Source organism: Pipistrellus kuhlii, unplaced genomic scaffold (genome assembly GCF_014108245.1).
Source record: "Pipistrellus kuhlii isolate mPipKuh1 unplaced genomic scaffold, mPipKuh1.p scaffold_m20_p_4, whole genome shotgun sequence".
Classification (NCBI taxonomy): domain Eukaryota; kingdom Metazoa; phylum Chordata; class Mammalia; order Chiroptera; family Vespertilionidae; genus Pipistrellus; species Pipistrellus kuhlii.
The window spans coordinates 80,148,876-80,174,183 of record NW_023425540.1 but is presented as its reverse complement, the minus strand read 5'-3'; the positions used below and the strand labels follow the sequence as shown (position 1 = coordinate 80,174,183).

General features: G+C 44.4%; 2 protein-coding genes across 9 annotated transcripts in view; one reads left to right on the top strand and one right to left on the bottom strand.

Moving 5' to 3' along the window:
• The window catches only part of ABCC6 (ATP binding cassette subfamily C member 6), a 51,744-nt gene extending 50,542 nt beyond the window's left edge, over window positions 1-1,202 (bottom strand). For 4 of the 6 annotated variants that reach the window (XM_036411292.2, XM_036411293.2, XM_045571267.1 and 1 more), the window contains exon 1: window positions 1,073-1,202. In XM_036411292.2, coding sequence (XP_036267185.1) covers window positions 1,073-1,108 — 36 coding nt within the window. In that variant the 5' untranslated portion in view covers window positions 1,109-1,202. Of the gene's footprint in view, window positions 1-604; window positions 648-1,072 lie in introns of those variants that run through there. The other 2 variants (XM_045571269.1, XM_045571270.1) reach the window with 2 other exon arrangements.
• Window positions 1,203-3,959: 2,757 nt separating this feature from the next.
• Window positions 3,960-25,308, top strand: part of LOC118703931 (nodal modulator 1) — a 50,744-nt gene continuing 29,395 nt past the window's right edge. Inside the window, exons 1-11 of one of the 3 annotated variants that reach the window (XM_036411296.2) lie at window positions 3,960-4,248; window positions 8,003-8,092; window positions 9,532-9,577; window positions 12,689-12,789; window positions 13,491-13,597; window positions 15,465-15,537; window positions 18,365-18,517; window positions 19,403-19,540; window positions 19,862-19,951; window positions 22,569-22,674; window positions 22,853-23,003. In XM_036411296.2, coding sequence (XP_036267189.1) covers window positions 4,084-4,248; window positions 8,003-8,092; window positions 9,532-9,577; window positions 12,689-12,789; window positions 13,491-13,597; window positions 15,465-15,537; window positions 18,365-18,517; window positions 19,403-19,540; window positions 19,862-19,951; window positions 22,569-22,674; window positions 22,853-23,003 — 1,220 coding nt within the window. In that variant the 5' untranslated portion in view covers window positions 3,960-4,083. The remainder of the gene's footprint in view (window positions 4,249-8,002; window positions 8,093-9,531; window positions 9,578-12,688; window positions 12,790-13,490; window positions 13,598-15,464; window positions 15,538-18,364; window positions 18,518-19,402; window positions 19,541-19,861; window positions 19,952-22,568; window positions 22,675-22,852; window positions 23,004-25,308) is intronic. The other 2 variants (XM_045571265.1, XM_036411297.2) reach the window with 2 other exon arrangements.

The window sequence follows — 25,308 nt, the reverse complement described above, 5'->3', positions numbered from 1 at the left end:
ACCCTTTGGAATACCTTATAATCCTCAACTCCTTTTAGCCCAGCATCAACCCTATTAGGGAGATGCAATGACCACGCTGATTTTGGAAGAAGCTGAGGCCCAGAGAGGCTGAGTTAACTTGGTTGATGCCGCCGAGCTGGAAAGGGGTGGTGCTCTTCGAACCCAGGTGGTTGGGTCCGGGAGTCTAGGAGAGCCGGGGGCCCTGATAAGCGCTGGGCACAGACTTAATAATAGGGTTTCATACACTGTTTAATGTGCTCTTAACTCTAATTAAGGATTTCCTGTATGTTAATCCTTATAACTACTCTAGGATATAGGTGTTACTGCCCCCATTTCACAGACCTGGAAACTGAGGCACGGAGAGGGGAACAGGCTTCTTTGGACTCACACAAACGGGGAGCGACAGAGCTGACGCCACTGACCCCACACTTGGCTCTCGGTTTGTGATTCTTATCCTGGCCCCTGGCCTTCTCTAACGCCGGAAGAAGTTTGAATAAGACGTTTAGAGAGCATGGCCTCTTCGGTTTTCTCTCTACTGTGTTAACGCCCACCCCACAACCCCGTCCTTCTGGTCGTCTTCACTCCACCGGGGTTCACCACTCACCAGCTCTGTCCACTGCAACCTCCCTGTGCCTCAGTTTCCTTCCCTGCAAAGGGGGGGGGGGATAATAAGAGAAATAAATCTCTAAGATGCTGGGCACAAAGTAAGCCCTCATTTAAACATCAGCTGTTATTTTTGCCTTCCCTATCAGGCCCCTGAAATTGTGAGATTTTGTGACCTTTTCTGCCACCCCATGAACTCCACTCCCCAGTGTCCTTTGCTGAGAGCCTACAGGAGAGATGGGGGTTCTGGAGCTTTATGCAAATAGGGGTCAAAGTTCCTGTTCTTCTGGAGGCCCCTTTAACCACGCTAGGCTCTTCTGGGCACGGGCTTGGTTAAAGGGGTCACCCCCACTGCTGTTCATCAGGCCTAGTAATTTGGGGGTATCTTTCCTCCCCTCCCCAGTACTATACCTTCTGAGAGGTCTACCAAACTGGGAAAAGGGGCAGGGGGTGGTCGGGGGACACTCACTTCTGGTCCCACGCTGGGCTCTCCCTGCGTGGCCATCAGCGCAGTCTTTCCCTCCGTCTGGTCTGTCTGTGGGTCTGTCGGTCAGTCCCTGGCAGCCCCCTTGGCGGGGCTCCTAGACCGGGAAGGGGCGGAGCCCGGCCGCCCGCCAGGATTCCAGCCCCAGATTGCGAAGCGGGCAAGGTCCAGCCTCATGGCGGGGGTGGAGCGAGAGGGGATGAACCGAGGCTCCTGGGGAGGGGATCCCCCAGCTCCAGAAAGAGCAGTGACACCTCCAGATAACCTGCCAGGCTCCCTCAAAAAAAGTGTCCCCCAAACTACCTGCATACTGTGGAACTGCCATTCCGCAATTTATCCCAATGAAAGCCCCTAGCAGGTGTGCACAGGCTAAGAGTCCAACATCTGGTGTGTGTGTGTGTGTGTGTGTGTGTGTGTGTGTGTGTGTAACAGTCTGATTAAGCTGCCCTCTGTTTTCTCATCCGTGGGGATGGACATTGTCTGCTTTTGGGTCGTGGGGAGATTGTAAGAAGATAACCAGTAAAGAGTTCAGCACAGTGCCAGGCACACATAACTGCTCAGCAAGTTTGGTATTATTAGCATGAGTATTATGATGTCCTTCATAGGTTATTAAGTAGTGGTTTAAGGAGCCGTTGCAGAAATATATTAATTTGGATAGATGGTTGCAGAATGCTAAGTAAAAAAGAGATCATAGTATAAAATAGAAAAAAATAAATGCTTAAGTTGGAGAAGGTGAGAAAGTCATGTCATTTACCCTCTTTTCCTGGGTCTTAAAGCCACAAGTTCTTTTTGGAAATGGTTCTATGTGGCCTATACACATATATGAAGAGATGAAAGTGCACTAAAGCGGCATGATGGGAATCCCAATTTTCTTTTTCTCTTTTCTTTCCTTTTCCATTTCCTTTCTCTCTGCAATGAGCATGCATTCCTTTCAGGAGAGGACGGAAAGGCCCAGCTTTTTCAGACAGATAAGCACAGATGCTCCGTTTGGCTGCAGGATGACAATCCTCTGCTCTCTCCACGCTGCCTTCTTACTTCGCAGGCTCCTGACCTCATCTTCTCTCCTGCTTCCTGCAGGACCTCAACCCCATGGGTTCCCCTGGCCTTCTCCCCACCCCCTGTCTGGTGTTGTTCCCCCTTCAGCCATCCTCCTGTCTGGGTCTTCTGGGAGAGCAGGAACACAAAGAACCCAAGGATCTGTCTTGGAGCGGAGTGTGTCAGGTCCGCTGTTTACACTTACACCGTGTCTGCTTGTGTGCAATGGTTTTGGTGGAGGCTGTTGGAAATTTGGGGGAGGCTTGAGCTCCCCCTCTCTAATTGGCATTGCCACAGCCCTAATCCTTTATTTCTGTGTGTTTTGGAAGGTGAATTTGAGGGGAATGGTGGACATTCGAGGGGAAATGGTCAGGAAAGCAGGATGAACATAGAGGAAATCTATGAGCCAAGGACAGAATTTGGGCACTCCAAAGCCACTTTCCAGCACTCTGCACATCACATGGTTACCCGCAGAGAGCCCTAGATAAGTCCCTTTCCCACTCGGGGCCTCAGTTTCTCATTCTGTAAGGCTAGAAGGTTCCATAGGCCAGCATTTTTTAATTGATGGTTTTTCAACCCCTGATGATTTGCCAAGACAGACCAGGGATGCATGTTAGGAAGGGTAAAGGGTATATATTTCAATTGTAGTTATATATAACAACCTCAAGCAATAAAACAATTATTTAAATTTTTTTCTTTCTATAACCAAAAATTGAGAGTCTCATTGTATTTCAAGTGAGAATTCAGACCAAGAAACTGAAGTCAGATGCTCTCATTATTGAGATCCCCAGTGGATGTATTGTAGCCAGCCTGAGGGTTTTGACCTTTGGGTAGTTCAAGATTATTGTGATTTATAGTTTTTATGAATTTCAAAATCTTAGCCACTGTGGCAAATTCCAGTGGGAAATTTTCTTTTACCTCATGATTTAGAAACAAAATATAAAAACTATCAAAATAAAGCACTTGCTTTTTTCTAGGAGCAAAATGGAAGATTTCCAAAGGCGTCAGGTCAGAAAAAGCAATTTTTATCTATGTGGTGACCTGCAGTTAAATTCAATCTATGTTACAGTATCTATCCAATCTTGGGACAAAATACCACGTTCTGAATCTAAATTACTTTTCAGATAAATTATGTTTCATCTTACGGAAGTAATTCAAAGTAAATTAAAATGCATATGGGGGGGGGGAAATCTCAAAATTTGTTTCTATGCAAATGTTATTAGAGCTTTGGATTAAAATAAAATATAAATATATTTTAAGTGTTGTGCTGAATGTAAATGACCTATGTCTTGCTTTAAAAAAACTTATTGGTGCCAAAACCTGTTTGGCTCAGTGGATAGAGCGTCTACCTGCGACTGAGAGGTCCTGGGTTTGATTCCTGTCAAGTGCACCTTGGTTGCGGGCACATCCCCAGTACAGGGTGTGCAAGAGGCAGCTGATTGATGTTTCTAGCTCTCTATCCCTCTCTCTTCCTCTCTGTAAAAAATCAATAAAATATATTAAAAAAAACTTATTGGTCATTTATCATGGAAGAATGCATCAATTTAATCAAATTTCTAACTTGGTTTTTGATAGATTTATAACCTGCGAAATAATAGGGAAAAATTTTGAACACTGCTTCCATTAATAGTCTCTGGTCCTTTTCAGTTTCAGGGATCCTGAATTCCAAGGTAGAACTCTTTGGAGTTTGTGCCTGAACTCACACGCCTTGCAAACTACTACACGGTGTGCGGAGTCCTCCAGGCCTCCAGAGGGCACACCTGACCTCTTTTTGGTGTGGAGCATGCGCGGGAGTCATCTTGCCCGGGGGCGTGGGCCCGGGGCCGGAGCGCGCACGCGCGGTGGCGGCGGGGCGGGGCTTGGGCTGTCAGCCGCCGGCCGAAGAGGAAGCGGCGGGCAGCGTGCGGTGTGCGGAGCGGGACGCGCACTTCTGCGGCGGGTCGGGCGGCGGAGGCCGGGCCATGCGGCTGTGCCGGGGCATGGGGCCGCCGGGGCCCGCGGTGGTGGCTGCCGCCGTGGTGCTGCTGCTGGGCGGCGTGGGGCCGGCGCGTGGCTCCGAGGACATCGTGGTGGGCTGCGGGGGCTTCGTCAAGTCGGATGTGGAGATCAACTACTCGCTCATCGAGGTGAGCGCTCGCCCCGCGGCCAGGCCGGAGCTCGCTGTATGACCCTGGGTCGGTTACTCAACCTCTCTGGGCCGCGGTGGTCTCCCCTCTCACACCGAGTCCCTCATCCCCTGAGCCCTTTCCCCTTTTAAGGCGCCACTTGCCGCGGGGCCCTCCGTCTCCTCGGACGCGCAGGAGTGGAGGTTCTCCCAACGAGGGTCCGGCCTTGCAGTCAGGATAGGGGCCAGAACCTATGTGCGCAGGGGTGTGAGGGACATTTCTGGTGATGGTGGGGCCTAACTTTTACCAGATCACTCAAAACCAAGGGTCCTCCAAGACCCCCAGATTCTTGAAAACCCAAACTCCAGCTCCCCAGGACCCAGACTGTCTCCAGAATCCAGGCCCAGGTCTCCCAAAACCCGCCCGTCTCAGATCCTCAAAACTCAAGACCCCCTGAAACTCAGATTTCCCAGAAGCCACATTCCAGAACCTAGAGACCACAAGTCTTACCCCCAAACGCCACAGCTCAGTGCCCCCAAAAGTTCTATTCCACTAAATCCGTCCCCCTCTCCCCCCTCGCTGGGATGCTTTTAAAGAACGTCAGTTCCCATCCCAGAGATCCTGATCCAGCAGGTCTCTGTTGGCATTTCTGGAGCTGGGAATCTGTATTTTTAACCTCAGACCCCCTTTGCTTACCCGCTTGGGACTGTGTTTTCTCTGAAAACGGAGAACTGTGAGCTATCCTGATTGCCGCACTGGCTAGTTATTGGAATTCTACTAGAGATTTGTGAGGAGGTCTTTTCATTATTAAGTTGCAAAGCTCTAGTCAATTAGATGATTATCAGCCCGGTTGGAATTATGGCTCAGAAAGCTTTGTGATGAGGCCGAGACCGGTTTGGCTCAATGGGTAGAGCGTCGGCTTGGGGACTGAAGGGTCCCGGGTTCGATTCCGGTCAAGGGCATGTACCTTGGTTGCGGGCATATCCCCAGTAGGGGATGTGCAAGAGGCAGCTGATCGATGACTCTCTCTCATCGATATTTCTAACTGTCTATCTCTCCCTTCCTCTCTGTACAAAATCAATAAAATATATTTAAAAAAAAAAAAAAAAAGAAAGCTTTGTGATGAGGAAGGGTGGCTGATGGGAGGAGGGATAGAAGGTCACTTGCAGGGTGAGTGGTTAGGGACCCAAGGAAAGGGTGGCTTCTATTTTAGGAGGTTACTGTTGATGAGGCAGAAGATGAGGATTTAAAAGAGAGAGAGAGAAAAAAGAAAAAAAAGAAAAAAAAAGAAAGAAAAAAGAACCAAAAAGAAGGGACTGGGCACTGAGACTCCAAAGGCGGCCTGAAAGCATGTTTGAGCCTCCCCAGGGCCAGCAGCCGGAGGGCTGTGGTGAAGGGTAAGCTGGTGTTCTGCTAAGGTTGCTGAGGATTGGGGCAGGGGGAGGAAGCTGATGCCATACCCCACTTGTTCTTTGACCTGGCCTTGCCCCTAGTGCCAATTTATTCCTGTAGATGGTGTGGGAGAAGCAGCAGAACCTAGTGCCATAGATTTCCTAAAGAAGATAATCCATTCTCACCTCTAAGGCCCCTCTGTGGCTTCTCCACCATTTTTGATCTTAAGAAGTTGGGTGTTTAAATAAAGGCTCTACCCACTGGCAGGGGCAGGGCTCCGAGGGTCAGCTGGGTACCCATGCCACCTTCTGGATTGCCCCCAGTGTGTAGGGACTGGGCATGTCAGAAGCTGCCTGGATAGGCTTTTTTGTAGCTTGTAGTTTCCTGGGACTCTGGGAGGAAAGTGAAGGCAGTTATGGGCACTCCCACTCCAAACACTATATTGACCTTGAGAGCACGGGCAGGTATTGTGACTTATTGTTAAGTGTGCTCTGTGAGCCCAAGGCTGCCTGTCCAGATGGTCTGACACATTTATTCTTTCATAATTTCTGATTATGAAATCAAACATTTCATATGTGTAATGTATACCAGTATTGCCACCCTGTGTCTGTCCTGATCTGTACTTAATGAAAGTCATGCAAATAATCAAGATGTTTCACAATAATTTCTTGATTGTATTTTCTGTCTCCTAATAACTACTTTTACTCTTCCCTAGCCTTCTTCCCTTCTGTGTGTTTCTCCATCATAATCATTCAGTCAGTAACTATGGAGTGAGCCCCTTCGTGTACTAAAACTGTCCAGAGTGGGGATATAGCAGTATAGTAAACACAACAGACAGAAATCCCTACAAAAGAAAAATAATACTGGTTGCCAATACTTTGACAATCAGGAGATTTCATTTTACAAACCCGGTTCCTGATTTCTCTGGAAAACCAGCTGATCTTTGGGTTGCAAATCTTGGTTCGGGTTGAGTAGTGATCTGTCTCCCTTTACATGCATGTCCTTGACATTGCTTCCTTGGCCCCTCTGGGCAGGTGGATTTTCAATGCCTGCTTTAGGTGTGTGCATCTGATTTTCTTTTTTTTTTTCCTTTTTTTTTTTTCCTGATTTTCTTCATGGCCTATAAACAGATTCACTGAGTACCTACACTAAACAAGACATTGTCCCAGGCACTGTGGTGTGTGAGCTGTGGTCACACCCATCGGGCACTTAGAAGTCCAAGTGTAAATTAACTCTGTCCCTTTCCCAAATGTACATATTGTGAGTTTGTAGCTTTTTACGTCTTAGCTGGTACAACACATTTGTTATTTTCATATCATGGTCACAGCATTAACGTTTTATAGAGGTGAGATCCAACTGCTTCCTGTTACAGATGTGGAAACTGAGGCTCAGAGTGTTTGATCCATGCAGGTACGGTAGGTTTAGGAAATCTTTTTTGAATCCAGCCTCTGCCCTGCCAATGACACCCATTGCTTTCTTTTCTTCTGAGAGATGTTAGTAATACAACATAGTCATATAGAAAAATAGTAACAGTAAATAGTAATGCAGGCTACTTTTTTTTAGTCCATACTCTGTGCCAGGTGCTTAATATGCATAGCTGTGAATCTGAGCAGCCACCATGAAAAAACAAAGGATCTCGGGAGGGTAAATGAGTTGCCCAAGGTCACAGTATATGGGAGACTCAGATGTTACTTGATGGGTTAACAGTTTGTGTCTGGGATTGCTCAGGATGCAAGAATTTTAGACTCCTTGAGCAGAGAATATAGATTAAATGTCTTTTGATATGTTTTTGTCCTGAGAATTTCTAGATGAGTGTTACTACAAGTATTGGGAATCATTTGGGGTTAATGAAATAGATTGTTGGCCTGACCCCTCAAACCTAGCTTAGGAACACAAGTGGGGATGAGGAATTGTTTAAAAAAATTTTTTTTTTATTGATTTCAGAGATGAAGGAGAGGGAGAGAGAAATAGAAACATCAATGATGAGAGGGAATCATTGATTGGCTCCTCCTACTGGGAATTGAGTCTGGAACCCAGGCATGTGCCCTGATTGGGAATCGAACTGTGACCTCCTGGTTCACAAGTTGATGCTCAACCACTGAGCCACTCTGGTTGGGCAGAAATTGCTTTTAATAAGCACCTTACTAACAGCAAGTTTGAACATTATAGACCTGGAAGCAACATAGAAACAGTCATTAAAGTTAAAAAAGCATTGAAAAATACAACTTTTGTGGTAGACTTCAGATGGTTTTTAACCTAAAAAGTATGGAATCAGCAGCATCTAGTAGGTCCTCAGCAAGTACATTGACTGAATGCATTCAGGTGTAACATACATAGCTAATTCTCAAAGGTGATATTGTGACTTCTCTTTCCTTTCTTTCAGATAAAGTTGTACACCAAGCATGGGACTTTGAAATACCAGACAGACTGTGCCCCTAACAATGGTTACTTTATGATCCCCTTGTATGATAAGGTAAGAGGACAGAGTAATTTAGTCTTTTATAATGGGAAGGGGCGTGGCCCAGAGGGCTGTGCTAACCAGGAGATTGGCCTTTTCCCACAGAAGCACATGCTCCCTGTTCCGTGAATTATAAGTGGAATGTGACAATTCTGGCCAAATTCTGGAGGGGAGAGCTTCTGGATCGCTTTGATTGAATATAGTGTTTCTCAAAGTCTTCGGAGACAGTTGGCAATGTCTAGAGACGTTTTTGGTTGTTACAGCTGTGGGCGGTGGGGGGAGTCCTGCAGTTCCCTAGTGAGTAGAGGCCTGGAAGGAGGCTAAACGTCCCATCATGCTGCCCAGGACAGACAAATGTCTGCAGTATGAGGGCGAGAAACCCTGGTTTACTATTGCCCTTTATTTGCAAGCAGCTTACAATGTTGCTTTAAGAAAATTATGCAAGTGATAGATGAATTTATGAGCTCTGTGGGGGGAAAAAAATCAAGGTCTTCGAAATATTTGAAGTAAATTTTACCTTTTACCCCTCAGATGCCACTCCTTGTGTAGTGGTAGCCTTTGAAAAAAGTTTTGATGTGTATCCTAATATAATAGGCTGCTTTTTCTTGATTTTGATTTTTTTAAAAAGACAAATGGAATTGAACTGTAGAAATCACTACGTGGTTTGATTGTTTTTCCTATGGTAATATCTTGGTTTCTTTCAAACATTAGTATGTATAGATCTATTGCCTTTAAAAATTTTTTTTTTACAATTTTATTTTATTGTTGACAGTATTACAGATATCTCCCATTTTCTCCCTTTTTGCCTCCCTCCACCCAACTCCTGCCTTATCAGTCCTTCCCTTGTCCATGGGTTATGCATATATGCACATATGTTCTTTGGTTAATCTCTTCCTGTCCCCTCCCCCAACTCCACCCCCAACCTCCAATGCGGTCTGTAGAAAATAACACGATAATTAATAAATAATAAGACAAGAATAAGCTCTGAGTTTCTCAGACTCACAATTGTAAACCCACTTTTGCCCCACCTTGTCCATTAAATTGATTGCTAGAGGTGGACTAGCTGGGTCTTGAAATCTTTTAAAATTGATTTTATTTTATTTTATCTCAAGAAACCAAGGTGTATGAGTAAAATCTCATGTTTAGAAATGACTGTAGTTCTTGTGCTGACCCTGGCAACCTTAGGCATATGTGGGGTTAATAGATCCATTAATGATATGTTTGGTATCAAAAAACAAGGAGTGGCTAAATATGGTATCTTTAGGATTCTCCCTTGGGCTTTAACATGGTGTCTTCTGATTGGTTAGACAGGAACTTCTGGTGATCGGCTTCAGTTTATGCTTGGAATTTCATTTCCTGTGTAAAAATTCTAGACTAAATGGTAGCATTAAACTAAGTAAAACGAATTGAAGGGTCATCAGTTCTCAATCCTTTACTTTTTCCCCCCCTAATAGGGAGATTTTATTCTGAAGATTGAGCCTCCCCAAGGGTGGAGTTTTGGTAAGTTAACGGAATAACCAGGTAATACTCTGCAAATGATTAGATTATGTGCTGACTATTAATTTAAGTTGATAGAGTACATCGATTGCCACAATACTGAGTATTCATTTCCAGTGTGGCAGAGGGTCCCTTGCCTTTTCACTTTAGAATAGATTGGGTTTACCTTAGATTTATCTTGAGGTTTTTTGTCATCTTTTCTTAGAATAGACATTTTTTTTCCTATTGATAGTACCTTTCTCAGGAAACTCTACTGTAGCAGTTTCATTCATTAAGTGGCAGTAGGATTATATATAGAGGTCAGAAGCGGGGCCTTTGTTTTTGTCCCAGGATGGCTTCTTTCTTAGCTCCCTCAGTGTTACTATTCTTTCTTTTTTTGTGTGCATGTGTGAGTTAGTTGTAATTAAATGTTGTGAGATTTGACAGAAAAGTCCAGTTCTGGTTCTCTTAAGAGATCAGAAGATCTGGCAGCCTTGGGCCTTGCCAGCTCTGTGAGGGCCTTGGACAAGGTACTTCCCCTGTTTCTGTGTCCACTCCTCTCTGAGTGGTCAGGAGAATGAAAGCACCTGCCTCACAGGTGACCTAGAGGATTAATGGGCCAATATATTTCTGTGTTCAGAGGGTTGGCACATCATTAGCAGGTAATTAGGTAATACTTAAAAAGTCCTTCTGCATACACACAGACAAAAGCTCAACACGTTCCTGAGCTTTCAGCAAAAAGTGTCTGCCTTTTAGCAAAGTTGGAGAGATGGGATGGGTTGAGATCAGAATGGAGGGTTCTGCTTTGAGCTGGCTGATGATTTGGAGAAGAAACACTATTGACTTTTCGCTATGGCAGATGTGCGTGATCCCACTTATATAGCTTAGGGATGTGTGGGGAGGGGCGTGGGTGTTTCCGTCTGGCTGCCTTGCGAGTTAGACAAGGAAGAAAGAGAAACTCAGGTAGCTAATTTGGCTCTGTGGGGAAGTTCTTTTCCATTTCAAACTCAGGGGCACCTGGCTGGTGCATTCTAGAAGCAGGAGGGGGGAGGGGAGAGGGGATCATACCCAATTGATGGGTAAAGCAGAGGTCACAGATTGACAGCCAGTCGGACTTGGTGCCCCCTCCCTTCCTGTCAATACTTTTTTTTTTTTATATAAGCTTTCAAAATTTTTTATTGAATTATAACATACTGTCAGGAATTTTCACAAAGTGAACTCCCTCATGTAACTGCCACCCAGACAATGAGATGAACTTTTATTTACCCACAGGCACTCTTTAACTGCTCCTCCTCCCCTCCCCCCCAGGTGGACCACCAACCTGACCTTAACTTATAGATTGTTTTGAACTTAATAAAATGGAACCACATGTTTTTTGTATCTGGTTTCTTTTAACATTGTTCATGAGATTCCTTTGTTTGTATTATGTGTAGCTTTTTCATTCTATTAATGAATATGAAGTGATTTATCCCTCCTACTTTTGATGGACATTTGGTTTGCTTCCCGATTTTGGCCATAAGAATAGTGCTCCTGCAAATATCTTTGTACATACCTTTTGATACATGTGTGTTTGCATTTCTGTTGAGTATATACCAGAAATGAAATTACTGGGCAATAGAATTTTTGCATGCTCAGCTCTAGTAGAGATGGTGAAGTGTGGAAAGTAGATATAGCAATTTCTCCTCTCCCAACAGTGTGTAAGGGTTCCAGGCGTTCCACGTTCTCACCAACACGTGGCATGGTCGGTCTTTTTCATTTTGGCCGTTCTGCTAGGGTTGTGGTGGTATCCATTGTGATTTTGATTTGAGTTTCCTCAATGGTCAAATATATTGAATATATTTGGTTAAATTTCAGAGAGGCAGGGAGAGGGAGAGAGTGAGAGAAACATCAATGGTGAGAGAGAATCATTGATTGGCTGCCTCCTGCATGCCTCCTACTGGAGATTGAGCCTGCAATCTGGGCATGTGCCCTTGACTGGAATTGAACCCAGGACCCTTCAGTCTGCAGGTCAGTGCTCTACTTATTGAACTAAACCAGCTAGGGTAAGGTTGAACACTTTTTATGTTTATTGGCCATTTGGATATTCTCTTTTGTGAGGTACTGGTTCAGAGCTTCCATCCATTTTTTATTGGCATCTTCCCCTGTGTGTTTGTGTGTAATTTTTTGTTCTAAATTATTTTTTTTAATACACTTTATTGATTTCAGAAAGAGAAAGGGAGAGGGAAAGAGAGCGAAAAACATCAGTGATGAGAGAGAATTACCGATTGGCTGCTTCCTGCACACCCCCATTCACGTAGTCCCCACTTGGCCTGTCTGCTTACTTCTTACCCTTTTGTTTTCTGGGGGCATTGGAGTTTATGGCCCTGGTTTAATATGGCTGAACCTATTTACTTGGTCAGGGAACAGAACTGGATCCAGAGTTTTGTAGTTTGAATTTGGGTCCTGTAACGCACAAGTGCTGTGACTTTGAGAGATCTGTTAACCTTTTTGTTCCTCAGTTTACCCCTTAATCAATTGTAAATGTTACTACTACCTCTTTCAGTAGTTTTGAGAATTAAGTGCCCTTAGCTCAGTGCCTGGCCTGTGGTAAACATTCAGTGAATAAAGCTAGTTGGTGCTCACTGAATTTTCCATGGGACTCTGAGATATAACTCGGCTGAAAGACTGTTGCAAGAGTATATTATCTGGGGCAGGAAACTGAGTGGCCAAGGAATAAGGGTGGGAGGGAGGAAGACTTTTTTTTTTTTTTTTTTACATAGTTTTATTGGTTTCAGAGAAGAACGGAGAGGGAGAGGGAGATAGAAAAATCAATGATGAGAGAGAATCATTGGTTGGCTGCCTTCTGGACCCCCCCCCCCACCACCACCACCAGGGATGGAGCTTGCAACCCAGGCATATACCCTCGACCAGGATTGAACCCAGGACCCTTAAGACCCTTGGCTGTCACTATTCACTGAGCCAAACCAGCCAGGGCCCTGCCTGTCTTAAACCTTTGGATTTTGAACCATACGACTATATTAAGTGCTCAAAAATAAATAAAATGAGAGTTAACCAGTAAAATGCATTTTACCTAGACAATTTCCCAAAACTAAACTTCTTTGTGTCTTATACCCCATTCCCATCTTCATCCCTCAGAACCAACCAGCGTGGAGCTCTATGTGGATGGCGTCAACGACATCTGCACGAAGGGCGGGGACATCAACTTTGTGTTCACGGGCTTCTCTGTGAATGGAAAGGTTTGGTTCCAGAACTTCTTATTTTTTAACGTTTGCTCTGTAGTATCCCCTGGGTCTTCTCTTACCTTTAAAAAAATAGGACTTTTTAACCTGGGCACTTTGATCACACAAGGGACCCACAGGTAAGCTTTAAGAGGATCTGGGAACTCGATAAAATCAAGTATAAAATGCAGTGGAGTTTTTAGGGGTCTGATCTAGGTTCTCTTACCCTGTAACAGTAAACGCTGTTAGTGTGTAAGTGCCAGGAGTAGCCTTTTATAGGGACAGATTCCCGGGAGATTTTTTTTCCCCCTCCATCCAGCATCAAGGTTGAGATGTGCACATTTCCCTGCTGTCCTTTTCTACACGGCAGGCCCACTTCTTTACTTTGACACTATAGGGAGGCCCTTTTGTTCTGTCTTTATGTGTGGGTTTCCTGTTAGAGATGAGGATCATCTCTATATTCCAAACTTTGTAAAATAATTGCATTGTTATAAGTGACAGTGTCTTAGAGTCAGTGAAACACAGTATTACTATACTGTTACTGTTCCCTCTCACAGCCCCTCAAACCTTTCTGGGAAGGGTATCCATGATCCCCATCACCTTTTCAAAGGAATTTCCACCGAAAGAAGGTTATCAGGCCCATGTGGGGAGTAGGAGCAGGATCTCTTGAGAGGAGCACTTTGCTCCTAGGTCAAGTTCATCCTCCTTCTCCACGACAGGTTCTCAGCAAAGGGCAGCCCCTGGGTCCTGCTGGAGTTCAGGTGTCTCTGAGAAGCACGGGGACCGAAGCGAAGATCCAGTCCACAGTTACGCAGCCTGGTGGAAAGTGAGTTGTGCTTGTGCCATCCTGCCTTGTAGCTAGAGCGGGGCTCTGATGGGGATTGGAGACCTTTGGATTTAGAGAAACTTCAGATCAAATCCTAATTTGGCCTCTTAACTTGGGACAATAAGTTCATGGCCGTCAGGACCTCAAGTTCCTCATCTGTAAAATGGAAGTCATTTGATCCATTGCATGTATCATTGGTGGGGTTTCTGAATATGAGGAACCCCACCAATCAAGCACCTGCTGCAGGACTTGGCATGTAGTAGGTCTTTATTTAATGGTTGGCACTGGCTCTGGAGCCCAAGAGCCTGGGTTTAAATCCTGGTTTCCCCCTTTGCTAGCTGACTAGCCAGGAGCAAGTTACTTAAGGCTTCTGGGGCTCCATTTCCTCATTTCAAAATGATAATAATCATGAAATCTACCTCCTAAAGTTACTGAGAAGATTAAATTATCTAGTGTTAGTGTTTCAAGCTTTTTGGCATGACATATGTGCTTAATAACTTTCCTCAAATATAGGTTAGCGCAATTATGATTTCTACAAATCATTTTATCCCTATTACATCAAAATTGTTTTGTACTACTTAGAACTGATGACTACTTAATTAACCTTGTTAAGTCAAATTTAAAGCATTTATTTAATGGATTTATATCATTGAATTGTAAATGTTAGCAGATGTGCCAAGATTAATAGCCGAATAGTTCCAACTGATAATTTTGAGAGCATTCAGATCATTACTACTTTAATATACAAAATTGACTAAGCTGCAGAATTGGAAGTTTATAATGAATCTGTCAGTAAGTCATTCGATTTTTAAATGATGATTGTTGAAATTATTTTTGAAATAACATTTGATTGATGCCTCACCAGCCCTGGTCTACAGAAGGAATGTGGAGTTCTCATTTTCTCTAGACTGTTGACCTTGCTGGAATAAATGTCTTGATCTTTCTGGATCAGCACTAATTAAACAAAGATATTTACTTATAGATCAGGGATATCATAAACATGAAGTATAGGCTACATCTTACTAAGACCAAAATCCAGTGGCAGCTTCAATTTTATTGCAGCAAAGTGATTGCCAACCCCTATCCAGTTATTGCAGGTAGCATTTGATAAAATACCACCTCAGAAGAAGAAATTGAATGATTTTATAGTTCATTTCATTAGAACTAGCCCTTTAATTGTTCGGTGCTTTGCAGATTTAAAGGATTAAATTTGTCAGAATCCTTCCATTTCCAACCTCAGCTCAATCCACTCTGGTCCTGGTTAGTCAGTAGCTACCTGAGAGATCTTCACTAGCTTCTGCTTTCATCGCTGTTGCTTTGCATACAAGCCCATAATGTCATGTTTGTTTCTGATCACAGGTCTAAACTCTTTTGCATAGGATTCAGAGGTTGTTACCATTTTTCCGCCCATATCATTAGCATCATCCCATGTTTGTGTCTGCCTCGCCCATCAGATCTGTTCTCTGTCCCTTACATGTGACTTCTTTCCACTTGTGAGCCTTTGACACATCACTCCCTTCTTGCCTATTCATGCCTGTCACCTCTGTCAAAATCACTATTCTATGACTGACGCCTGCTAAACCACAGTGACTGGTTTTTAGGCCAGCATTTCTGGGGGTTAAGGACAACATAAGCCCTTTCCTGTCGGCACACAGAATACCTATCCTTGTGCACAGTAAGTGCTCAGTAAGTGCTGTCTGATGTGGCTTTACACAGTGAAGGATGAAATTTTGTTTATGCTCACGAAACAGCTAACGGCTCGTTTGTGATAATTCAGACACTATTTTCTGTGCTTTCCAATATTGGTCATAAAATTAGAACTACTCGGGTTGCTGGGAGTGAGTTAAGTGTTATTTTGTATCCTTAGGTTTGCATTTTTTAAAGTCCTTCCCGGAGATTATGAAATCCTTGCAACTCATCCAACCTGGGCATTGAAAGAGGTAAGCATTTCTGTTATGTCTTTAATGTGGCAGCAAAGTGCTGATTTGGGGACAGCAGGGGTTTCAATTCAGGATGTGAAATGAGTTTATGGTTTTTCTAGAAGTAGATGAAAAAACGGTGCTGCTGATGAGCTTGATGGTATTTATAAGGTGAAACTCCTTCTCTGTAGCAGATGTTGCTTACATTGGTTTCAGTTTCAGGTAAAAATATCATCTTCCTGCTGAGAAATAGATTTGTGATTAACTATAGCTATCTTAAGCCAAATCAACACAAAAGAACCTGTTGAGATTTTTTGTTGTGCCTTTTTTCAGTCAAGAACAGCATTCTATAAATATGCTTTACGTCCTATGATTTTTGTAGTTGATTTCATTAGAACTAGCCCTTAACTGTTGTATATATGTGTCCAAGGAGAATGTATATGAATGTTTATTTCAACTTTGTTTGTGATAGCAAAATATTGCAAACAACCTAAATGTTCATTAAGAGGAGGGTGGATTGTGGTTTTATCACACAATTGAATTCTACACATCAGCCATAATGAATGCACCAGAGCTACCTACATCAATACCACTTTATTTATAAACCTACAGTGAAGGAAAAATGCAAGTTGCTGAAGGATAAGGAAGTTTGATGTCATTTATATATTATAGTAACTAAAAACACTCCTGTTCATACCAGTTAGGGATGTATTCATATGTGGAAGAATTGCACAGATGTAGATAGGAATGGCTAACACATGTTAATTAGCATATTGACATCTGTAGAGGGAGGAGGAAGGGGAAATGTAAGGGTCTTAAATTGTATTTTTACTCGTTTCCTTAACTGGTTAGAACATTTATAGGTGTTCTTTAGAGTATTTCTTATATCATTTTATTTGAAACTAGAGGCCCAGTGCATGACATTTGTGCACAGGGTGGGGGTCCCTCAGTCCAGCCTGCACCCTCTCCAGTCTGGGACCCTTGAGGGATGTCTGACTGCCTGTTTAGGATGATATCACAATTCAGGACTGCTGGTTCCAAACTGCTTGCCTGCCTTCCTTCCTGATTGCCCCTTACTGCTTCTGCCTGCCAGCCTGATCACCCCTAACCATTCCCTTGCCAGCCTGATTTATGCCTAACTGCTGCCTTGCAAGCCTATTTGCCCCTAATTGCCCTCCCCTGCAGGCATGGTCCCCCCAACTGCCCTTCCCTGCAGGCCTGATCCCTCCCAACTGCCCTCCCCTGCTGGCCATCTTGTGCTGGCCATCTTGTGTCCACAGGGGGGCAGCCATCTTCATCTTGTGTGTTGGAGTGATAGTCAATATCCATATTACTCTTTTATTAGATAGGATAGAGGCCTGATGCATGGGTAGGGGCCAGCTGGTTTGCTCTGAAGGGTGTCTCTTGGGTGGGGATTCCCTTGGGGCATGGGACGGCCTGGGTGAGGGGCCTGAGGTGGTTTGCAGGTCTGCCACGCCCCCCGGTAACCCAACTGCTCACCTGCCTGCCTTCCTGATTGTCCCTAACTGCTTCTACCTGCCCTGGTATCTGGGATTTATTTATCTTCTATAATTGAAACTTTGTAGCCCAGAGCGGAGGCCTGGGCCAGCAAGGGCAGGCAGAAAGCTTGGCTTCCTCCATTGCTGGGGAAATCCAAGCCTCCCTCTTGCTGTCATAGCCTCAGCCATCTTGGTTAGGTTTATTTGTATATTTGCTCCTGATTGGCTGGTGGGCATGGCTTGTGGGTATAGTGGAGGTACGGTCAATTTGCATATTACTCTTTTATTAGGATAGTTTATAATACAATTTCAAAAAAAGAAGAAATATACTAGGTGAGGTTTTATAATAGCTGTGGAAAAACAAGTTGAAATAAGAAAGACTTAAGGGACATTTTGACATGTTAGCTTTTACATTAATTTTGAAATTGTGTCTCATTCTTGCTCAAGAAGGACCAGAATCAGTGTTTCAGTTTTTACCATGCAGTTACAATTTTATGCAGTTATAATTGATGGTATGGTTCCAGCCTAGGTTTAAAAATGTTTTATTTAAAACTCAGTGGCTTACATATTACGAATAGAATACATGTTAAGGCTTTCATTGTTAATTGTATGCATAAAGGAATTTAGTTTATTACTATGAAGTTGTGTTTCAAAGTAAAGTGTGCTGTTAAAAGTCAGGATGCTGGCTGCCCCCTGTTGGCGGCAGTGACTGGAAATGAGCCTGAGTGGGGCTGCGGGGGCTGGTTCTGTTCTATTTCTGGCACTGTTTGCATGGTATGTTCAGTTTATGAAAGTCACTGTCCTGGACACTTAGAATATTTGTACTTTTTTCCACATAAATCGTACTTTAGTTTAAAAAATAATGCATTATATACCATTAAACAAGGGGAAAAGTAAGGCATGCTCATTTTTAAAAATAGAAACATACAGAATAGAGGAATGGAAACAAAAAATTTGGAAGGTGGAAAATGTGTAAAAGAAGTAAAATGTCACCATACAGATGTAATTGCCATTATCTACATTTGCCATATTTCCTTTTACTTTATTTTTTGCATGAAAAAATAGTGATTATACTACATATGCAATTTTACATTACTTTTTTTTCCTAGTTAATATTGTAGCTTAAGCATGTCCCCATGTTCTTAAACACTTTGTAAATGTTTCCCTCCCTCTTCCCTTTTTCCCTCCCCCCTCCCTCCCATTCTTCCCTGATTGATTAACTTGAGAGAGAGAGAGAGAGAGAAAAAAGTCGATGTAAGAGAGAAACATCAATTGGCCACCCCCTATATGTGCTTTTTGAATTTATATATAGTGTTTCTGTTTTTGGAAGTTAAAACCTTCTTTTGTAGGCGAGCACCACTGTGCGAGTGACCAACTCCAATGCTAACGCCGCCAGTCCCCTGATTGTGGCCGGATACAACGTGTCTGGCTCTGTCCGCAGTGATGGGGAGCCCATGAAAGGGGTGAAGTTTCTTCTCTTCTCTTCTTCAGTAACCAAAGAGGTAAGCAAAGGACAGTGACCAAAGGAGAGACTGAGACTATACTATTTAAAATGCAGTCAAGGTTGATTTATAATCTCAGCATTTAATAACATTGTGTTTTGCCAAAACCGGTTTGGCTCAGTGGATAGAGCGTCAGCCTGCGGACTGAAGGGCCCCAAGTTCGATTCTAGTCAAAGGCATGTACATTGGTTGCGGGCACATCCTCGGGGGTGTGCACGAGGCAGCTGGTCGATGTTTCTCTCTCATCGATGTTTCTAGCTCTCTATCCCTCTCTCTTCTGCTCTGTAAAAAATCAATAAAATATATTAAAAAAACACACAAAACATTTTGTTTCTCAGCTGACTTATAAGAAATGAATGTCTGTCCTGGAGACAGTGGAGTTTGGTGTAATGTGCCTAGGTTTTGAAATCAATCAGATCCATTTCAGACAAATCCCAGCTCTGTCTCTTACTAGCTGTGCGACTTTGGGCTAGTCTCTTCACCTCCTTTTTCTTTCTTTTCTTCTCTTTTTTAAATTTATCTTTTTTGTTTTAAGTATTACAGGTGCCCTCTCCCCCCGTATGGACCCCCTCTCCCTGATCCCTTCCTCTCTCTAGGCCTTCCCCACACTATTGTCTGTCCCTCTGAGCTCTGTTTTCTTATCTGGAGAATGGTGACCCATTGTAGGGATGGGCAATCGTGTCTTTTCCCCCCCCAAGAAAACTGTGCCATTTTAAACTTGAATGTAAAGATTTTTGTTCCTGTTACCTCTACGATGCCTTAGATTTCCGAAAGACATATTTTGTGACATAAAACTTATGAAAGTTTTCCTGTCATGAGGCTATTTGATGACAGTCGGAATATGGAGGAGGATAAAGAAGTCATGTTCTGTGTTTCCTGGTGTAGGATGTGCTGGGCTGCAACCTCTCACCAGTGCCCGGCTTCCAGCCCCAAGACAAGAGTCTGGTGTATTTGTGCCACGCGGTCTCCAAAGAAGATGGCGCCTTCTCCTTCTTGTCCTTGCCAAGTGGGGGCTACACGGTGGTGAGCGAAGCAGTTTCCATTGTTTGTGTTTGGGACTCTGAGATGCAGTCAGAGATGATGCCATTTGGGTGGTAAGGGCTAACGGTTGGCCCGTGGTTTTGTGAACATTTTATTTAGCAGTTATTTAGGATGAGACTCTGACCTTGGTAATAGCTTCAGAAATGCAGGCCTTTCTTTCTCTTTTAAAATCAGCAACAGAACGATAGTTCCTCTTGGCCTGCCTTGAACCCCTTGTCATTCGTGGGCTGCCGGACCGATGACTGATATTGATGGGTGAATCTTGTTATTGGCTCTCAGTAATGAACAGACTCTTCCTTCCAGATCCCGTTCTACAGAGGGGAGAGGATTACCTTTGACGTTGCTCCTTCCAGGCTCGACTTCACAGTGGAACACGACAGCCTGAAAATCGAGGTAGGAGCTCCCCGTCTTCTGGAGGGACAGCTGTTCGAGTCCCCATCCCTGGGCACAGGTGTTGCAGACAAGTTTAAGAAAATAATCAGTATTATCAAGATGGGCTGTTGGAAACGCCAGAATCGTGTACTCTTCTAGTTTAGCCTGGAATTCACTAGATACCTCAACCCTCTTACCACGTGTCTTTATCGTAGAGACTTGGAGCCCTAGGTATAGCTACTGATTTAGGGGAAATGTGTTAGTTGGGTGCCTGTTACATCGTACTCTTCTAGGGGTGGGCTTACAGCAGGGACAAATCTCAATTCTTGTTCTGTGAGGATCATGTTCTAATGTCAGAAAAGGAATATACTCACGAACAAGTAAATCAGAACGTATATTAGACAGTGATTAGTGTTCTCTAGAGCAATAAAGCAAGAAAGAATATTACACGTTTTCAAGATTGAGCCGGGTGGCTGTCTTACAGGGTGTTCTCAGGAAGTCTCGCTGTGAAGGTGACATTTGAGCCACACCCTGAAAGGGAAGAGACGGTGAACCATACTAACTTAAGACAGAGGGAATGGCAGTAGCTAAGGTTCTGAGGCGTAGAGAGAGTTTGGGGGACCCAGGAGGCCAGGGTGGCTGGAATGGAAGGAGTGAGGAAGGGAGGAAGGGGACAGAGAGATTGACAGACAGATTGTTCCGGGCCTGGTGGGGCACTTTGGATGACAGTTAGCCCCACTCTGGGTGAGGTTCTGAGCAGGGGAGAGGTGTGGTTTCTCTGGCTACAATGTTGAGAAGAGTTCCCCGGGGGGCCGGGTGGAACAAGGGACCAGTTGAGGCCATGGCAGTCAACCGGTGAGAGCTGGCAGAGCTAGGGCCATGGTGAGAGGAGTGGATAGGCAGCCTGATAAACTCCCTAGGCCCCAAAATAGAGGGTAAATGTGCTTTTCATCACACAACTTTAATTACAGAATTTTAAAATGATTACTGTAGCAAATTAGCTAGATAGAGCAAATCCCAAAAGAAAATAACCGTCTTTCCTAAATGGACCACCCAGGGTTACAGTTATTGAAAATATTAGATTTCAATTGTTTTCTTGTAATGTTACATTTGAAAGTGCTGCGCTAAGGGAGCTTGCACTGGTAGGCGCTGGCGTTCAGGTGGCCTGCTCCCTGGGGTCCTGACTCTGCCCTGTGAGGGTCAGCAAAGCACTTGACAGTTGTGCTGAGCCCTGGAGGGGTTAGAAGGGTGAGAAGATGAAGTTCTTGCGGGCTTCAGGGGCCTGTGGAGAAGAGCAGGAGCAGTGTGGTGGGGAAAGACAGGCTTTTAAACAGAGAGGCGAGGGAATTTCAGGGATGAGAGGGCCTGTAAACTGCCTGAGGTCAGCCTTACTCTTCACTGTCCTCCTAACATGTGACTTAGTGCCTGGCACATTGTAGGTACCTAATAAAAATGTTTGTTGAATGGATATATGGGTTATTAAGTGGATAAACCACATCTTTTTAGAAGGATCAAGAAAGGCTACCTGAATAAAAAGGAAGCTATTTTATTTTTTTTCAAGCTCTCTCAAATGCTGTGGCATATATTCATCCATTCATTCATTCATTCATTCATTTTATGAGTTATTTATTGAGTGCCTGTTATGTACCAGTGACTAAATTGGAAAAGGTCTTCATCTCTATGGACCTTACATTCTAATGAGGAGTAAACAACTATAATAAATATAACAAGGACATTTCAGATACGGGTCATTTTTTTTTTGAAGAAGCTAATAGATTAGCATGATGGACAGTGTCTGGCTGGGGTTGGAGGCAGGGACTACTGAGATAGGATAGTCAGGGAAAGCTTCTAGGAGGTGGTGACAGTTTGAACTGAAACCTGGTTGAAGAAAAGCAGTGGCCTCCTGCCAGATCTTCTCCAGGTGTGGGCGAAGATCCAGGCTGAGGGAGCAGCTGGTGTGGAAGCCCCTGTGAGGGATGCATGTGGTGCACCCATGTGGTCAGCCTGAGGAACCAAGAATCGGGGTGGCTGGAACACAGAGGCTGCAGAGAGAACAAAGCCATGGCCCTCATGAGTGGGATGGGCAGACACAGATAAACCAGCTACAAAACGCTGTGGGCAGTGCAGCAGCTGGGGTGGAGTCGTTAAGGACTTGAATTCAGGATGTGATAGGAAGAGGCAGGAGAAGGGCTTGGGGGACCTTGCTGAGGTGAAATCCACAGGACAGACTGATGTTGAAGTGATGCTGGGTTTAAGCTTGAGGGCTTAGAGAACACCAAAATGGGATGTCTGGAGGGCGGGGGAAGGAAAGGAGAAAGGATAGGGAGACTCACCAGTCTGACTCGGTGATCTTTAGCTGGGGAAGTAAATCTATAGATCTGTTTTATTCAATTATTTGACATACATCAATATGTCAAATGTTGGGAATACAAGAAAGGAGACAGACTCAGGGAATGTGCCGCCGGTGGGGGAGCCACTTGTGTAGGTGAGCTGAGAAGGGGTGTGGCTGGTATACAGGACTGTGAGAAACCAGTGTGGACAGACGTGCTGAGCGATGGTGTGAGTGGTGGAGTGAGTGGCATAAGGGAGACGTTTGCAGCTCATGCACAAGAACCTTTTCCTGTTCTTCATCTTCCAGCCCGTGTTCCATGTCATGGGATTCTCTGTCACTGGGAGAGTACTGAATGGGCCCAAAGGAGAAGGTGTTCCGGAGGCGGTGGTCACTCTGAATAACCAAATCAAAGGTGGGCAGAGGTGTTGGCCCCTGAGGCTAGTGTTTGATCACAGACAAATGGAAAGGAAACAAAATCTTAATGACTCTGTGGAAATATGTCAGCTTTTTGTCTCACATATTCTTGTGAATATGGAGGGCTAAGCAGTTCTTGGTTGGCTCATCTTTTGCTGGTGTGTTTTGTTTCACAGTCAAAACAAAAGCTGATGGCTCCTTCCGCCTGGAGAACATAACCACCGGCACATACACCATCCATGCGCAGAAAGAGCACCTCTACTTTGAAACCGTCACCATCAAAATTGCACCGAACACTCCTCAGCTGGCTGACATCATTGCCACAGGGTAAGGTTATTCTGTTTGGGTCTGGGAGCGCCAGTGCTTGTGTCAGCAGCCAGCAGAGAACAGTCACCTTTGATCCGACTGTTTCTGCCAAGGAGCCACATGCAGTCTCAGACTCCTGTCGAGAAATTCAGGCTGAAAGTTTAGTGCTAAGTCTTACCAACTGAAAGTACTTAACAGGTTGGATTTTTAAAGAAAAGGATGTTTCGTATCCGACTTCACATCTGCGGGACTTCCTTGGCCTAATTCTTGAGGACTTTGGAATATGCTCTAGTTGGTTGAGAAGGTTTGTTGTAAGATGCTCTGAGCTGTTGTCATAGTTCTTTCTGCTTTGTTGTTTTTATAGCATTTGAGGGACATCCTGTGTTGAATTTGTGTAGTTTTATCAGGTAGTGATAACATGAGGTGCAGTGAACCCAGGCCTTGGAGTCACATCTCAGATCTTCCTCGCACTTGTGTTACCTGTAGAGTGGGGATGCTAATGTCTTTCTTGAGAGTAATAGTTGCTCAATAAACAATAACTTAGACAGAGATGGACAGAGTCTGCTTGGAGAGAGGCACATGAACACCTATACAAGTGGCTCCCCCACCGGCGGCACATTCCCTGAGCAGCAGGTGTGATGGTGGCATAAAGCTTGGTGTCGCTGGCGCATGAAGTGCTAGGCAGGCAGAGGAGGGGCAGACCTCTTCACACCCCATTGGAAGTTGGGGGCTTTCTCCCCTAGGGGCCCAGGGGCCAGGGAACAGTGTGAGCATGGAGGGAACACGGGTAGACTTGTGTTTAGTGAGGCACTCCGGTGACACAGTGAAGGATGGCTTTGAAGGGGACAAGACTTGGAGACAAGAGGCCTGAAAAGAGAGCTGGTGAGGTCTTGCCTTATAGGGAAGGGAAGGGCAGGATGACTGTGGTGCCCCTGGCTGTGGGCAGTGAGAAGAGCCAGTTAGATGATGGGGGTTCAGTTTTGGAGTCTGTAGGGCCACTAGGTGGAGCTCTCCAATAGATGCTTGAATGGAAGGTAAATCTTAAAGATGTGGCTGCAGGTGGCAGCCAACAGTAGAACTAGAAATCAGTAGACCAGCAATGAAATGCCAGTGTTTGAAGGGTGGGTTTTAGGTATGAAGTAGTGCCTGATGGCCAGGGAGATCCAGGAAGCTGAGCCGTGAAAACAGTCCATTTGCCTGGTCAAAGTTGGGATTCAGTGTCAAATGGGAAATTAGGAAATACATCAACATGGAACTTGGTACAGTGTCTGTCATGGAGCCTCAGGACACAGTTCTTGGACTTACGTTCTCCCTCTTTCCCTTCATAAACATGTTTTAATAGCTACTCTGGGTGAGGCACTGTTAGAAATGCCAGGTATATAGCAGTAAAAAGAAACCTAACATCCCAAAGCCAGGGCTTTCATCTTACTGGGGAGACAGACTCAAATGAGTAAATTTGTGATTGTAAATGATAGTAGGTGTTGTGCTGGGCAGAGACCGGGTGCTCTGAGAGGACTTGATTTAAATGGGGAGCTATGGGAGGTCTCTCTGGGTCGCTGGGACCCTCTGGAGGACTATAATTTAGCCAAGTGAAGAACTTCCCAGGCAGAGGGATCAGCGTGGTCACAGGCCTGGAAAAGGGAAGAGGGAGCTCTCTGGAAGGCAGCCAGCGTGGCGGAGGCAGTGGTGAGGTGGGAGAGTATGACTCGTAGCTGTAGCTAGCTGTCTTATGGCTTATCCCCAAATGCAATGGAAAGCTGTTGAAGAATTTTCAGCAAGCAAGTGATATGGATCAGGTCATGTTAGAAAGGTTTTTTATTTTTTGGCTGCTCTGTGGAGCATGGATCAGAGGGAAGCCAGAGCACATAATGGAGGGTCTAGAAAGGAGGTGGTGACAGTTGTCTGCAGGAGGTACGGTGGTGCTGGAACAGGGTGCTGGCAGGGGAGGGAGTGAGAAGTAGAGATCTGACTGGTAGTATGGAGAGAGAATCAGTGGGTCTTGTGCTGTTGGAGTCCCAGGTTGCTTATTTGAACAGTTGGGTGGATGGAGGAAGTGCAGTTCATGGAGAGGGGGAAATATATTTATATTTATTTTCTTTAAAATGGAATATAGGGGTCAAAGAAAGGAAACATTTGTTGAGCACCTTTGGGAAACTTCATCATTTTTCTTTTGGGCCAACATGGCACAATTGCATTTTAATTTATTGTTGTTTGTTAAAAAAAAAAAAAAAAAAATCTCAATTTATTTGAAAAACAAACTGACTTCTTTGACTATGAGGATATAGTTATTCCACAATACACAAGAATTAACAGTTTTTATTCATAA